General features: G+C 44.2%; 1 protein-coding gene across 1 annotated transcript; it reads left to right on the top strand.

Moving 5' to 3' along the window:
• Nucleotides 1-1,872: 1,872 nt before the first annotated feature.
• nes (nestin) lies at nucleotides 1,873-11,676 on the top strand. Its single transcript, XM_064945647.1, has 5 exons — nucleotides 1,873-2,863; nucleotides 3,749-3,873; nucleotides 5,865-5,938; nucleotides 6,577-8,814; nucleotides 10,665-11,676. The coding sequence occupies exons 1-5, from the start codon at nucleotides 2,048-2,050 to the stop codon at nucleotides 11,588-11,590; spliced, it is 4,179 nt and encodes a 1,392-aa protein (XP_064801719.1). The 5' UTR covers nucleotides 1,873-2,047; the 3' UTR covers nucleotides 11,591-11,676.
• Nucleotides 11,677-17,581: the final 5,905 nt, after the last annotated feature.

Here is a 17,581-nt window from a genome sequence, read left to right on the forward strand (position 1 = left end):
GACCTCGCCTTCTAGATGATAGCGGGGTGAACAGGCAGTGGCTTGGGTGGTTGTTGTCCTTGATGATCTTTATGGCCTTCCTGTAACATCGGGTGGTGTAGGTGTCCTGGAGGGCAGGTAGTTTGCCCCCGGTGATGCGTTGTGCAGACCTCACTACCCTCTGGAGAGCCTTACGGTTGTGGGCGGAGCAGTTGCCGTACCAGGCGGTGATACAGCCCGCCAGGATGCTCTCGGTTGTGCATCTGTAGAAGTTTGTGAGTGCTTTTGGTGACAAGCCGAATTTCTTCAGTCTCCTGAGGTTGAAGAGGCGCTGCTGCGCCTTCTTCACGATGCTGTCTGTGTGGGTGGACCAACTCATTTTGTCTGTGATGTGTATGCCGAGGAACTTAAAACTTACTACCCTCTCCACTACTGTTCCATCGATGTGGATAGGGGGGTGTTCCCTCTGCTGTTTCCTGAAGTCCACAATCATCTCCTTAGTTTTGTTGACGTTGAGTGTGAGGTTATTTTCCTGACACCACACTCCGAGGGCCCTCACCTCCTCCCTGTAGGCCGTCTCGTCGTTGTTGTTGATCAAGCCTACCACTGTTGTGTCGTCCGCAAACTTGGTGATTGAGTTGGAGGCGTGCGTGGCCACGCAGTCGTGGGTGAACAGGGAGTACAGGAGAGGGCTCAGAACGCACCCTTGTGGGGCCCCAGTGTTGAGGATCAGCGGGGTGGAGATGTTGTTGCCTACCCTCACCACCTGGGGGCGGCCCGTCAGGAAGTCCAGTACCCAGTTGCACAGGGCGGGGTCGAGACCCAGGGTCTCGAGCTTGATGACGAGCTTGGAGGGTACTATGGTGTTAAATGCCGAGCTGTAGTCAATGAACAGCATTCTCACATAGGTATTCCTCTTGTCCAGATGGGTTAGGGCAGTGTGCAGTGTGGTTGAGATTGCATCGTCTGTGGACCTATTTGGGCGGTAAGCAAATTGGAGTGGGTCTAGGGTGTCAAGTAGGGTGGAGGTGATATGGTCCTTGACTAGTCTCTCAAAGCACTTCATGATGACGGAAGTGAGTGCTACGGGGCGGTAGTCGTTTAGCTCAGTTACCTTAGCTTTCTTGGGAACAGGAACAATGGTGGCCGTCTTGAAGCCTGCCTTAATTCGTGCAGGATTAAGCTTGTGTGTACTTGCTATATTAAACACGCTTCTCAGAAATCCCTGCTCTCCTGCGCCTGACTCCTACACCTCTCACCGAGACGCACCTTATCACAAGTGGAGTTGTTACCATGTCGACGTGGGACTGCTGCAATGTTGAAATACTGTCACCAGATGGTAGTAGTGAGGCCAAAATTGATCTGGAAAGTAGCTACATCACTTTTTTAATCAAGATGGTAGTCTATCCTTTATTAAGTCCATCAATTATCTAATTAGATTGATTTAGCGTATAATTTCTAAACCTACATCACGTGTGACAATCGGAGTTGTCTTAGTTCAAATATAAATGTTTCCTCTAGGCTTCCTGTCAAGTCTATTCATCATAGAGTATTGTATTTATGCTATTGCATTTAGCCTTACATATTACAATCAGTAGTCTCACAATTGCGCACAACGTGTGTATCAGGAAAAAAAACTGGTGTAAAGAAATACATGATTTCATAAAAATAACTGAATATGTGCTTGTAGAAAGATAACAGATATCATTCAATCAAAATGTGAATTTCTCCCAGTGAATAAGACGCAGAAGACATTCCAGCAGTGCTAGAGTTAACCCCTAAATGACATCACTTCTCACTCCCACCTCCCTCTCTTCCCTCCTCTCCATCCCTCCTCCCTTTTCCTACCCTCTGCCCTCCCCTGCATTAATTCCAGTATGAAAGGAGAGTATCTCACCAGCGGTCACACTAGAGGAGGCAAGCAGCCTCACAGCACATTCTGACCCTCACACACAGGCTTGGAGAGAGAGACCGAATCAGCACCTCACACACATTGACAGAAACTGCTCGCTCCAGAGCGAGGCCCTCTTTACTCAACCAGCATCACTATCTGTCCTCTCTCTCTGACATGGAGCTCCACAGCCTCCGACACCACCACAGCCACCGGACCGACAACAAGCTCCAGATGCTGAACCTCAACCAGCGCCTGGAGACCTACCTGGGCCGAGTGAGGCTGCTGGAGGAGGAGAACAAGCTACTATGCCAGGAGCTCCAGGGCCTGAGGGTCAGTGGCCAGGGGGGGCGGATGGGCCTGGAAGACAAGCTGAGCCTGGCCAGGCAGGAGGTGGAGGAAGCCTGGAGGGAGAAGGACCGGGTGGAGCTGGAGCTAGGGAGTCTGGGTGAGGAGCTCCAAGTCCTGGGGCTGCAGAGACAGTGGGAGGCGGACGCCCATGGGGAGGTGAAGAAGAAGCTGGCAGACAGCAGGAAGGAGATGGAGGAGGAGAAGAGGGCTCAGATCTGGTTAAGAGAGAAGGTGAGCCAGCTAGAGAAACAAATCCAGTTCCAGATACAAACCCACCAGGAAGATGTTGCTGGCTTCCAGGCTACACTAATCCAAGTCAGACCTGCCCTGCCATCCCCTCTACCCCAAACGGGCACCCAGCTTCCCAGCCTCCAGGACCTGGGTGAGGAGTACTCCCAGATGGCTGTCAGGGCGTGGCATGAGGCGGCCATGGTGTTTCAGGGCCAGGTAGACAGCCTGGACGAGTCTCTAAACCAGGCCAGAACCCGGTTGGCCCAGGTGGGCCAGGAGAAAATTGAGAGCCAGCTGAAACTTCAGGCCCTGGAGAATGAGCTGCAATCAGCCCAGGATAGAAGGCAGTGTCTGGAGAGGAGTGTGGCCAAACAGAGAGACGGGCAGAGGCAAGAGATACAAAACCTGCAGGTAAGAACAGTTAACGTAGCCGACCTTGATCTTTGCTGTGGGCATATTAATGGGTGTGGGTTTATTTATAGGTAACTTTGTTATAACAGTGTCATTTGCCAATGCAATCATCTAACAGTATCAATTAGATCAATCACCTGAACCTGAACTGAGCCATAAAAGTGAGATTCCTAACCATACTATTAAATTACATATAGAGTGACGCTTGAATAATCATACATTCTTTAAAATGTCTTGAGTGTGTTGTTTGAATGTGACTGCTGTGTGGGATTTAGGACCTTCGAATGACTTCAGTCCAAAGACAATTGACAATGTGCTTGTTGTGTATTTTGCCAGGTAATCGAGACAGCTAAAGCTGCTTCCAGTTGAGCAAACCAAAGCAAAACAAAACGTTTGAAATGTCAGTCATAGCAGAACGTTTTTCAAATGGACATGGCCCAAAATATAAATGGGGAAAAGATGGTAATTTTATGAAAACGCACAGAGGTGTTTTTGTCTAAATGTGTCTGATGATATCTATGATGAAGAAACACACCAACGCAGTATCGCTGAGAAGGCTTATATTGTGCTTCCTTTCATTTGAAATGCTAATGAAATGTTTGGACAGAAACAACATATTGGGCTCTGCATAGGCTGGGGCTCAGGGAATTGGTTCCAGGTCAGCATTTGTCTAGAAAGGTCAAAAATCCACACTGGGTGCCCAACCATAAGATGCAGGGAACACAACTTTGAACATTCTATGTTCTATGCTGGGCATAAGCTCTTGACATGGGGCCAGGAACTAGAATTCAGTGGCTTCAATACATGTGCTATTGTTCATGTGCTATTGTTGGATGACATCAATGCTACTTCTAATCAATTCTCTTCCCTTTCACTGTTCCCCAGGCCCATCTGGAGGTGTTGGAGATGGAGAAGGGGGAACTGGGAAATCAGATTGACGCTCTTCTGACAAAAAGTAGGGGTCTGGTGCAGCTGAAAATGTCTCTAGGCATGGAGGTGGCCACATACAGGTACGGTACATGTCACAGTACATATATCAGACGCTACAGTACCTCCCTCATCATACCTTTAGCACTAATCTATATACATTTTGGGCCAAATGCTAAAGGGTAACTAGTAAATCATGCATTAATGTCAATTGGAGCTTTGCTTGAAAATATTACTTACATACAAGGATCTCAAGTTGGACTTCAGTCTTAACTTGTTTTCCTTGTCTGTTTTTCTTCACAACCACTGATCTGATAGACCATGGCAGGTGAAAGTGTTATGATGGCCATCCATCCAATTATTTTACTCATCAGCTGTAGAGGGGAAGTAAACGAGGGGAGGAAGCCATGAAAGACCATTGGTCCACAGCCAAAGGTGATCAGAGGTTGTGCCATTTTTTATGTAAGAGAGGCGTGGGAAGGTTCAAATAAAAGGGTCACCTGAAGTTGGTTTGAACATGCTCTGATGAAACAGATGAAAAAGAGACGTCTGCAAAAAAAGCCTGTCGATCAGAATATGAAAATTGAGGCAAATGTCCCACTCATCCCATCTTCACTAATATCTTCCCCTTCTTTTCCAAGAGTGATTTGCCAAACATGTTCTTTTTCTTTTATATACCTTTCTACCGATATGTGAGAAAGCCGTCATTATTAGCCCCATGTCCATACTGATTTAGTTTATCACATTCAAAGATGGCTTTTCAACTGGAAGTTCAGACTGAGCCCCATCACCCCTCCCCCTGTGAGAATGTGGAACAATATGTAGATGCCCAAGGCCTGTTGTCCAATAGGGCTCAGCCGTCTGGCCTAGAGGTCATCCCCTTGAAAAGGCCAGTCTTGGCTGTCTTGAGCAGGGTAACTTTATATGGCCTCTAGAGTGGCGCCTTTCTCTTTCCCCTGGTCTCTTCCCCCTCCATAGTGACCCCAAGGTATCAGCAGGGAATGATCAACGTATGAGCTATGTGTAATGAACTTCTTCTTCGTCTGATGAGGAGTAGGAAGGATCGGACCAAAATGCAGCGTTGTAAGTGTCCATGATAATTTATTATATCAGAACACGAAAAATACAAAATAACAAAGTGAAGGACAGAAATGAAAATCGAAACAGTTCTGTATGGTGAAAACACAGACACAGAAAACAACTACTCACAAAACATAGTGGGAAAACAGGCTGCTTAAGTATGGTTCTCAATCAGAGACAACGATAAACAGCTGCCTCTGATTGGGAACCATACCAGGCCAAACACAGAAATACAAAAACATGGAACAACACATAGAATACCCACCCCAACTCACGCCCTGACCAAACTAAAATAGAGACATAAAAAAGGAACTAAGGTCAGGAAGTGACACTATGGGAGTCTAGAGTAACAGGAATAAGAGGCAGGGGGAGAAGCAGAGAGCAAGTCTCAAAGAGATTTGCTAAATGCGTCAAATTCATATTTTCTGCACCTACACAGTGCATCCCAACACGCAATACAACACATTGAGCAACACTTGGAATGGCATGCTGGGATCATATTGGGATATTCATGGGCACCAGTTTATAAGTATTTAAGAGTATTGTTTCATTAGAGATGCTGGTTTAAATGTGTGTGTGAATGGGCATGGTCCACATCTGTGAATACAAATGGTATTTGTTCTGCTTGGGCTAATCAGAATGTCATGGCATGCATGCCTGTATTTTAGTCTGTGAGTATGTGAGCGGGGGAATTGATGGTAGTGGTGTGCACTGCAAGATAGCTCGTCAATGACAATGTCGTCCCCACATTTCAATAACATGTAGGCAACAAAAGCCCTCCCACTTCACTCCTCTGACCCCACCCTACGACACTTATTTCAGAAAACCCCCTAGTATGGCCAAGCTAAAATTATCTTGCTTATTTGTCACATTAGTATTCAAGCTGCTTCTCACCAGGACATAAGATTTTTTAGATAGTGATGCAAAACATATTACATCACTTTCCCTTCATGAATCCTTCTCTCATTTGTCTATGTCTGTTATTTTCCTTCAGAGCTTTACTGGACAATGAAAGTCTGATGGGGGATTTCTCTTCAACAAATCAGCTAAGGAGTACCTACACATCTGGTAAATGATCACTTCATGCAGAAATCAACCAGCTATATCAGTGACTGTGTTGTAATACAACATGATATTGATAGGCGTCAAAGCCATCACCTCCATGACATGTATTCCTGTTACTGTATATTATTACTCAAAACCAAGAGGTAGGAGAGTCCTGACTCTGTATTGTACTGTATATAATCACATTAGACCAAAAAGACTGGGGGATGGTGTGGGTTGGTTAGGGGGCTGAGCTAGATGCTTTGTGCTCTGTAACACAAGCTACCTAAGAGGGTCCCCAAAGGTCATTGAGCCATATGGCTTTGCTTTCCGGTAATTCAGACTGGAGGGGAAGGAAGTCATGATCAATATCTTTCCATTACTGTCTAACCTCAGGAGAACATGTCTCCTAATATTGCCTTTGGGGTGGGATTTCAAGATCTGTCAACCTAAGATAAAACTGAAGACATTTTGGAATAGGCAGAGATTTGCATTCAAAAAGCAATCAAAACATTGGTGAATGTTTCCTGGTATTGTCAAGATTACTGTCAGTGTCATTTCAACTTTATTGATGTCTATCTATGATAGTCCCTGGCCTGTGGCCTACCCATTACCATTATGCATGGTCTACCTATTCAATAATCTTCCTATGCCATTCACAGATGGAGTCCCCAGCTCTCAAGGGGTTAAGCAAAGCTTCCAGACACAGCTGGCTACCAGTCACATGATCAGTCCCTTCTTTACCATCCATAGAGCAAGCCCACGATCCAATGTAACAACGATGTCCGCATCACCAATCTGGACTCAAAACCAGGTAACCCTGAACGAAACACCTGAGAGTTGTCGAAAGACAGAGGAAGAGCATGTTGACTTTGACTTAGGGTCCACCCGGCAGGTTATTTGGTCAACGCCTTACCCCAAAGTACCACAGGATGGAATTTCAGTCGACCACTTCAGACCCCAAGATGTCCATGAAGAAGTCAACTATGCTGAGCCTCTCTCTCCTCCCACTGAAGAGGCAGAAGCTGATGTTGTATCTTGGCTTGGTTCTGACCATAAGGAACAATCCATGTGGGATTTAGAAAAGGAGGAAGAGGATCAGAACATAGTCAGAACCTGGGTTGCTAAAGAGAAACCAGTTCTGGAACCTGCCATGAGTCACCAGGTTGAGATCAGCTTCAGTATGCCAACTGTGTTCCGCACTGATGCTCAAGAGCTCTACAGCCCTTCAGTGAGCTATGAGAGAGCAGGTTCAGTGACAGGGGCACATTCTGCTTTCTCGGCGAATGATGATAATGATGTACCTTTTGAAATGTCTTCTGAAAAGGAGGACCCTCTACTAGATCTGCCTTACAGTCCCATGAATGCATTGGAGGAAAGACATCTCAAAACAGCAAGGAAAGACGCTGAATGGGTGGGGAAAGAAGGCTTGGAGTCTGAAACTAAATCAGTGCTAGAACCTGCATTTGAGACCTTCACAAGCAGTCAAGCTTTTGAGTACAACAAGCCAAAAGAGTTCAACCAAGAGGACAATATGTCATACGCATCTACTCAATCCTCCCACGGTTCAGAAGAGGCATTTCACCATGTTAAAAGAGTGGAGGAAGATGTTATTAATCTCACAAAAGAGGATGATGAAAACTACATGTCTAACAAAGATGAGGAGCAATTGGACGATGAATTGCGCCCCTATGGGTATGGTAAGGATGATTGTGAAAGATTGGCAGGGTTCAATAAGGAAAATTGTGTGACAGAAAGAATCGATAAGTTCAACCGAGAGGCGATTATCTCATATGAATCTGCTCAAGCTTCTCACTGGTCAGAAGAGGTATTTCACCATGTTGAAAGACTGGAGGAAGGTGATATACATTTCACAAAAGGGGATGATGAAAATGATATGTATAATAAACGTGAGGAACAATATGCATTGCACCCCAATGGGGATGTAAATGATGAATGGGATAGAGTGGGAGGATACAATGAAGAGAATGGAATTAGAGAAAGAATGGATGAAGGAAAGGATCAAGAAGGAAAGGATCATATGAAAGAGGAAGAGATGTGGAATAACAGAGAAACCCAACCAAATCAGTCTGATCAAGAGCATATACCTTCAAATGTAGAGAAACTGAATCAATTTGAGCAAGAGCATATACCTTTAGGCAGAGAGAAATGGAATATATCCGACAATGACAAAGAGGATCATGATGAGGCAAACTACTGTCAAAATTCTTCTGTTTCATGGAGGGCTGAGCTAGAAGGTGACAGCTACGCTCAGGACAACACACTGGCCGACACACACCCCCTGATCCGTTACAAGAGTGACGAGACGGATGCCAACACTCAGGCTTCACACATGGGAGAAAGTGACTCCAGTGATGGTGAACAGGACAGGGAGGTTTGCCAGACAGGATCAGGCACCTGGGGCGAAGGCAAGTCCAAACAGTTTGACACCATGGAGGATCTGTATGAAGAGTCAGAAGGGGATGTCATAGATCAGGAACGTAACATGGGCTCCACTCACCAAGAGGACGTGGATGCTAGCCAAACAAAGGAGCATGCTACACAGGAGAACGATGAGGAGAATGCAGTAGATCAGTTGATTCAGGAGGCAGAAGAGGAACAATCCTATGAGGAACTTACAGAACCTGGAGAGTACTCCATGATGTGCTCTGATGAGGACAATAATGAAGAAAGAATTGATAGATTGGTGGAGCAAGAGTTAGAGAATTTATCTATATCCAGTTACAGTGAACACTTTAATGGGCAGATGATTGAGAGCGAGTCAGTACTGAGTCTTCAAACTGTGTCTCACACTGAACTTTCCCAGACACAAGACATATTATACAGTGAGGAGGTAGAGCAGATACACTCAGTGAGACTGAATCAATCTGAACAAGAGCATACGACCTCAGGCGGCGAGGAACTGAATCAATCTGAGCAAGAGCATATGACCTTAGGCGGAGAGAAACTGAATCAATCTGAGCAAGAGCATATTACCTCAGGCGGCGAGAAACTGAATCAATCTGAGCAAGAGCATACGACCTCAGGCGGCGAGAAACTGAATCAATCTGAGCAAGAGCATACGACATCAGGCGGGGAGAAACTGAATCAATCTGAGCAAGAGCATACGACCTCAGGCGGAGAGAAACTGAATCAATCTGAGCAAGAGCATATGACCTTAGGCGGAGAGAAACTGAATCAATCTGAACAAGAGCATATTACCTCAGGCGGCGAGAAACTGAATCAATCTGAGCAAGAGCATACGACCTCAGGCGGCGAGAAACTGAATCAATCTGAGCTAGAACATATGACCTCAGGCGGAGAGAAACTGAATCAATCTGAACAAGAGCATATGACCTCAGGCGGCGAGAAACTGAATCAATCTGAGCAAGAGCATACGACCTCAGGCGGCGAGAAACTGAATCAATCTGAGCAAGAGCATACGACCTCAGGCGGAGAGAAACTGAATCAATCTGAACAAGAGCACATGACCTCAGGCGGCGAGAAACTGAATCAATCCGTGCAAGAATATATAAATTCAGGCAGAGAGAAAATGTATCAATCCGAGCAAGAGAATATTCCTTTAAGCGGAGAGAAACTGAATGAATCTGAACAAGAGTATTTACCCTCAGATGGAGAGAAAATGAACCAATCCGAGCCAGAGTACATAACTTCAGGCAGAGAGAAACCAATCTGTATGCGCAAGAACATATACCCTCAGGCAGAGAGAAACTGAATCAATCTGAGCATGAGCATATACCTTCAAACGGAAAGAAACTGAATCAGTCTGAACAAGAGTATATACCCTCGGGCGGAGAGAAACTGAATCTATATGAGCAAGAACCCATACCATCAGACGGAGAGAAAATGAATCTCACCGAGCAAGATAATATACCTTTAGGTGGAGAGAAACTAAATCAATCCGAGCCAGAGTATATAACTTCAGGCGGAGTGAATTTGAATAAATCTGAGCAAGAGCATATACCTTCAAACGGAGAAAAACTAAATCAATCCCAGCAAGAGCATATACTTTTAGGCGGAGAGAAAATTAATCAATCCGTTCCAGAGTATATACCCCAAGGCAAAGAGAAAATTAATCAATGCAAGCAAGAGAATATACCTTCAGACAGAGAGAAACTGAATCAATCTGAGCCAGAGTATATACCCTCAGTTGGAGAGGAACTGAATCAATCTGAGCCAGAGTATATACCCTCAGGTGGAGAGGAACTGAATCAATCTGAGCCAGAGTATATACCCTCAGGTGGAGAGGAACTGAATCAATCTGAGCCAGAGTATATACCCTCAGGTGGAGAGGAACTGAATCAATCTGAGCCAGAGTATATACCCTCAGGTGGAGAGGAACTGAATCAATCTGAGCCAGAGTATATACCCTCAGGTGGAGAGGAACTGAATCAATCTGAGCCAGAGTATATACCCTCAGGTGGAGAGGAACTGAATCAATCTGAGCCAGAGTATATACCCTCAGGTGGAGAGGAACTGAATCAATCTGAGCCAGAGTATATACCCTCAGGTGGAGAGGAACTGAATCAATCTGAGCCAGAGTATATACCCTCAGGTGGAGAGGAACTGAATCAATCTGAGCCAGAGTATATACCCTCAGGTGGAGAGGAACTGAATCAATCTGAGCCAGAGTATATACCCTCAGGTGGAGAGGAACTGAATCAATCTGAGCCAGAGTATATACCCTCAGGTGGAGAGGAACTGAATCAATCTGAGCCAGAGTATATACCCTCAGGTGGAGAGGAACTGAATCAATCTGAGCCAGAGTATATACCCTCAGGTGGAGAGGAAATGAATCAATCTGAGCCAGAGTATATACCCTCAGGTGGAGAGGAACTGAATCAATCTGAGCCAGAGTATATACCCTCAGAGGTTATGTATTCAATGCACTCTATGATTCGAATGACACCTGAACACACATCTCTTAGAGAAAGTTCAGCAGAAATATCCAAAGCAGAATATTTGGCTCAAGGTAAGGTCTTCAGTGAGGAACTGGGAACTGAAGCTGTACCAGACAAAATAGAAGGACAGGATGACCAGAACCTTTCTATGCTGACTCATGAAGACTTTACTGAAAGCCATTCTATCCACAGCAGTTTAAACAGCAGGCCTGAGAGTCAAACCACCCTGAACAATTCGGATATAGAAGAGTCCAACAGCACAGATGATGAGTCTCCAAATGCAAGCCAGTATTTGCAACATGCCAACGAAGCAAATCTAACTCCAGATCAGGTAGACTTGTTAGATGTGGCAGTCTCTCACTATGAGGATTGCAATGCTCTTATAGAACATTCTGCAGAGGAGGTCACTAGCTATCAGGCAAGTCATGAATGTCTTCAGACAGACAAATGGGAAGTCTTAGAAAGTCCAAACAAACACCTGGAATCTGGAGATCCTTTTGCAGGTCACAAGAGAGACTCGGAGAGATCATCCAAAACTGACAGCAAAGGCCGGGACCTCCACAGCTTCCTCAGCTCTGGTGTACACAGCAACTTCTGGGGTTCCAATCTGGAAACAGGAGCCTCCTATCAACCGGACGAGCCATATGACCATGTGACCAAGCTACCCAATCAGAACCTAGCCTTGGCTGATAACCTATCCTGGGTGGATTTGGAATCCACAGGCGGCCAATTGGAACATAAAGATGGACAGTGACACACCTAAAGCTTCCACCCTTGAAGAAGAGAACAAACAGATGCCCTCACAGGTGAAGCAGCTGGTGTGTAGATATGTAGTAGAGGGTGTGAATGTTACTTCTGAAGGTTCTGAAGATGAGGGAGACTCCAGGTCATCTGGGGAAGAACAAGAACAATTTCAGCATGGTTTCTATAAGGAGTAAAGTATAAGTGTTATTGAGAGTGTAATACTATTTACACTTTACAGGCTTTGAATATGAGCATTGTTTCACATTGATCCTTACAGTGAAAAGTAAATGAAAGGATAATATGTCACAGAATGTCATGACAATTCAGTGCTCTCTGGAATCCTTGGGATGTTCCTACCCTAAACCCCAACCTTAACCCCTACCCTACCCTTACCTTAACCCTAAATATAACCATAACCCTTACCTACACCATTTAAAATGTCAACTTCAATGGAGTAGGGACGTCCCAAGGATGCGAGATAGCATGGACCGTCAAATATTTATGCTGTTTTCAAAAACCAAAGTTGTGCCTTGGTGCACACCTTGCTGACACTAACCATCAGTGTACCTACTCCATTTCAAGACATTGAGGGCCATTTTTGTAAGTTTTACAAATGTATGTTTGAATAGCCATTTTTCTATTCTTTGGAGAACAAAAGTAACTTAGTTAAAAACCAAATAAAGGACATTTGAAAGTCAAAGCATTCTTGATTTGATTGCACTGATTGAAGGAAATCAATTAGAGAAAAAGTGAGAACCCAGGTATTTCAATGCACAAGACCCGGGAGCTCGTTTTTCTAGTGGCAACTTTTATCTTAACATCGTAAGCAAGTTTATTTGATAAGGACTCCAGTTGATATATACAGTACCCTCAGAAAGTACTCATTCCCCATGACTTACTCCAATGAAAAGTGTCATTTATGATTATAATTTGAATTACAACTCAAACACTACAAGCAGCAGTGCAGTGGTTTGAAATCCTAGAAGAACAGCTTGCCTTCATTTTAATAAATATAACTAACAGACAATGAAACAGCATGCTTTGTTAACGATTACAGCAAAAACACTTGTGCTGTTTTTTGGCTAGTGTTCTCTGTAGAAATGCACACAAAAAATGTACATGGAAAAATAAAACTAATTGACAAATATGTTTATAATTGTATATTTGCTTAAGAACGTTTTATGACTTATTTCATGATGCAGTTTTGATATACTCTACATTGAAATATTTAAATTTTATAAATAAAGCTTTTGGAAAATTAAGGGAGAAAAACATAGAAATATAAACAAATAAACACACTCTGGTCCATTAAAAAAATATATGTTTATTTAGTTAAGTTAAGTTTAGTCAGTTAAGAAACTGTCAGTTATTTTACAATGACGGTCTATTATCCAGTTGTCTCTTCTGATAGAGGAAAGACTAGCACACAACTGCTTCCGAGAATAAATATCCAGTGTCTTGACAAAGCTCTTTAAAGACAGAGGAAAGCATACACTTAGACCAGGCCAAGAAAACAGCTGGCTTCTCCCTCAGCATCTATCTGTTTCCTCTGAGTATTACATTAAAGTGAGTGAGACCCAGGGGCAGTGTGGGAGGGGAGACTTGGCACCATCCCAGCTTTACTGACCTCAAAGCAGGCTAGCTAACAAAGCCGCACTGGGCCCTCCATAACAAACAACCATCCCATGGGAAGACCGAGGGAGAAAATAGGCAACAAGGAACAATGGATGACCTCCCCTCCTACTCTTCCCGCCTCACGGCCTTCTTTCCCCCTTTTTTGTCATTCATTAGTCAGTCTTCAGAACAATGGTGTCTATTTTAGCTGCCGGTTGCCTGCTCACTGCCCAAATCTGTGCAATGACTGATTGAATAAAGGGGGAAACCACAGCCAATCACAGAGAGAAGGGCTGGGTGCTGGAATGGCATTACGGCAGCTGTCTGGCATGCTCTTATTTTCTAACGTCTATGTCTCCTACTCAGCCTTGTAACTAGCTATGACAATACAACTTTATATATTCAGTTTGGGGAATAAGAATAAACTAACTAGGTTATTTCGGCATAAGATGATCTACAGTATATGAAATAACAATACTTATTTAAAGAGATGTTGTGGATGGACAAGCTATTTCTATCACAGGAACACATGCCCAGTGCTGTTAATAGAAGAATAGTTTCCCGACAAACAGCCAGGATGACCACATCTGATGGAAGACGCTGAAAGTGCTTGGTCACTATGTCTGGCTGCGACCAGAGACTCCATTTCAGCTGGGCCTTTCTGGCTAACCTGGGGGGAGGGGCTCAGCTGCAGGGCTGGTGTGTGTGTGGGACTTTGACACAGGAGGGGTGTAAAACTATACCAGCTCCCTACAGGGAGTGTGTTTGTTCTCCTTCGACATCCATCTGTCATCCATTATCCCCGTTCTATTGATTTACTCCATGTGAAGGAAGACCTGTAAAATCAGACAGAGGAACGGGTGGCTCCTTGACAGGCCTTCATTTTCTCCTTTGTTCTAAATTTACGACTGGCCCACCCCCTGTAAACAATGGGCTATAAGGAAGAGAAATATGTTATACGTGCCATGCTGTAAACAGAATATAAAAATATATTCAACCTGATGCATATACAGTATGTACTCGTTCTATTAGACTCAAATAATTGTATGAATACCTCACTAAGGACAAGTGCCACTTACAGTACCAAGGACAGACAAATGACAAAGCACTTCAGACAGACGCTTCTGACAGGGTTTCAGCTGCTATCTCACAACCACATCAGCTGCTCTAAAGAATGTGTGAATCATTCCCACATAAAAGGTCCCCTTATGACGAGATAAGGACACGTCTGGCAATCAGCAACAGGGTAACAGAAATAATCACACGCGCCCAGCCAATGACCTTGATTGTAATAGAGTATAAGTTGTTCTAAAATGTGCAGTCGTCTAATGGTAGCGCTGATATGCAGGAAAGAGACAGTCAGGCTCTTGACCCCTAGCTTTAAAAGAAGGGTGTATTTATTATGGTTATGAATATGAGTTTGGCCTCACTGACAAGAATCTGAATAATGACAAATATGTTTTTATACTGAACAGAAATATAAACACAACAAAGAATTTTAAAGATTTTACTGAGTCACAGTTCATATAAAGAAATCAGTCCATTTAAATACAAACATATGGATTTCACATGACTAGGAATACAGATATGCATCTGTTGGATCAGAAAACCAGTCAGTATCTGGTGTTTCCACACTTTGCCTCATGCAGCGCGACATCTCCTTTGCATGGAGTTGATCAGGCTGTTGATTGTGGTCTGTGGAATGTTGTCCCAGTCCTCTTCAATGGCTGTGCGAAGTTGCTGGATATTGGTGGAAACGGAAACACGCTGTCGTACACGTTGATCCAGAGAATCCCAAACATGCAGTGGTGGAAAAAGTACCCAATTGTTATACTTGAATAAAAGTAAAGATACCTTAATAGAAAATGACTCAAGTAAAAGTGAAAGTCACCCAGTCAAATCCTACTTGAGTATAAGTCTAAAAGTATTTGGTTTAAAATATACTTAAGTATCAAAAGTAAAAGTATAGATCATTTCACATTCTTTATATTAAGCAAACCAGACGGCACCATTTATTTTTAAATTTTTTATGGCTAGCCAGGAGAACACACCAACACTCAGACATTTACATTTTTTTACATTTAAGTCATTTAGCAGACGCTCTTATCCAGAGCGACTTACAAATTGGTGAATTCACCTTCTGACATCCAGTGGAACAGCCACTTACAATAGTGCATCTAAATCATTTAAGGGGGGGTGAGAAGGATTACTTATCCTATCCTAGGTATTCCTTGAAGAGGTGGGGTTTCAGGTGTCTCCGGAAGGTGGTGATTGACTCTGCTGTCCTGGCGTCGTGAGGGAGTTTGTTCCACCATTGGGGGGCCAGAGCAGCGAACAGTTTTGACTGGGCTGAGCGGGAACTGTACTTCCTCAGTGGTAGGGAGGCGAGCAGGCCAGAGGTGGATGAACGCAGTGCCCTTGTTTGGGTGTAGGGCCTGATCAGAGCCTGGAGGTACTGCGGTTTCCCCTCACAGCTCCGTAGGCAAGCACCATGGTCTTGTAGCGGATGCGAGCTTCAACTGGAAGCCAGTGGAGAGAGCGGAGGAGCGGGGTGACGTGAGAGAACTTGGGAAGGTTGAACACCAGACGGGCTGCGGCGTTCTGGATGAGTTGTAGGGGTTTAATGGCACAGGCAGGGAGCCCAGCCAACAGCGAGTTGCAGTAATCCAGACGGGAGATGACAAGTGCCTGGATTAGGACCTGCGCCGCTTCCTGTGTGAGGCAGGGTCGTACTCTGCGGATGTTGTAGAGCATGAACCTACAAATTACGCATATGTGTTTAGTGAGTCTGCCAGATAAGAGGCAGTAGGGTTGACCAGGGATGTTCTCTTGATAAGTGCGTGAATGGACCATTTCCCTGTCCTGCTAAGCATTCAAAATGTACTTTTTGGGTTTCAGTGAAAATGTATGGAGTAAAAAGTACATAATTGTTTTAGGAATGTAGTGAAGTAAAAGTAAAAGCTGTCAAGAATATAAATTGCAAAGTAAAGTACAGATACCACAAAAAACTACTTAAGTAAAAATACTTTAAAGTACTACTTAAGTACTATACACCAATGCAAATATGCTCAATGGGTGACATGTCTGGTGAGTATGCAGGCCATGGAAGAACTGGGACATTTTCAGCTTCAGCGATATGGGGTTGTGCTTTATCATGCTGAAACATGAGGTGATGGTGGTGGATGAATGACATGACAATGGGCCTCAGGATCTCATCACGGTATCTCTGTGCATTCAAATTGCCATCGATAAAATGCAATTGTGTTTGTTATACGTAGCTTATGCCTGCCCATACCATAACTCCACCACCACGTGGCACTCTGTTCACAACGTTGACATCATCAAACCGCTCACCAACACGATGCCAGACAGAGGAAACAGAGGAGACTGTGGTCTAACACAATGCTAGAAGTGGCTTATGGTAGAGAAATTGACATTCAATTATCTGGCAACAGCTCTGGTGGACATTCCTGCAGTCAGAATGCCAATTGCATGCTCCCTCAAAACTTGAGACATCTGTGGCATTGTGTTTTCTGACAAAACTGCACATTTTAGGGTGGCCTTTTATTGTCCACAGCACAAGGTGCAACTGTGCAATGATAATGCTGTTTAATCAGCTTCTTGATACCTGCCACACCTGTCTGGTAGATGGATTATCTTAGCGAAGGAGAAATGCTCACTAACAGGGATGTAAATACATTTGTGCACAAAATGAGAGAAATCAGCTTTTTGTGCGTATGCAACATTTCTGGGATCTTTTATTTCAACCCATGAAACATGAAACCAACATTTCACGTTACGTTTATATTTTTGTTCAGTGTACATATTCGGATGCATATTTTGTCCACACTGTGCTGCAGGAGCTAGTGGATTATTTTATTTTGCCTCGAGACAGCCGGATGGTACCAGATGCCCACTCTAATCCAATCAAAGATGACCCCCTGTGAATTCACTCCATCAGTTATATACAAGCCAATGTGGCCATGCATAATATTAGAGCCACACCCTGGCTCATCCCTGGCCACGTGATAGGCATTAGAGTTAGCAGTGTGGTTAAGGTTAGGTTTCAAATCAGATTGTATGACTTTGTGGCTGCGCCAGCTAGTGACCACTCTGCAGAGCTGCCTCCAGAATAAGATTCATGACAAAAAACGCTCACCTGCGAAATATACTTCCACAGACTGAGTGGTCTCGATTATAAATGATTACTAGTTGGCCATTGTCACTGGAGACAGAAGTGTGTGTCTGTCTGAGACATGAGCTACACAGGACAGAACAGCTGCCACTATGTTCAACTGTCTGGAGGAGGGGACAATACAACCCCACCTCATCGCTCCAATCCTCGTCTCATTACTTCATCTCTCTCATTTAGAAAATGGGACTAAAC

The sequence above is a fragment of the Oncorhynchus masou genome, chromosome 29 (genome assembly GCF_036934945.1).
Source record: "Oncorhynchus masou masou isolate Uvic2021 chromosome 29, UVic_Omas_1.1, whole genome shotgun sequence".
Lineage (NCBI taxonomy): Eukaryota > Metazoa > Chordata > Actinopteri > Salmoniformes > Salmonidae > Oncorhynchus > Oncorhynchus masou.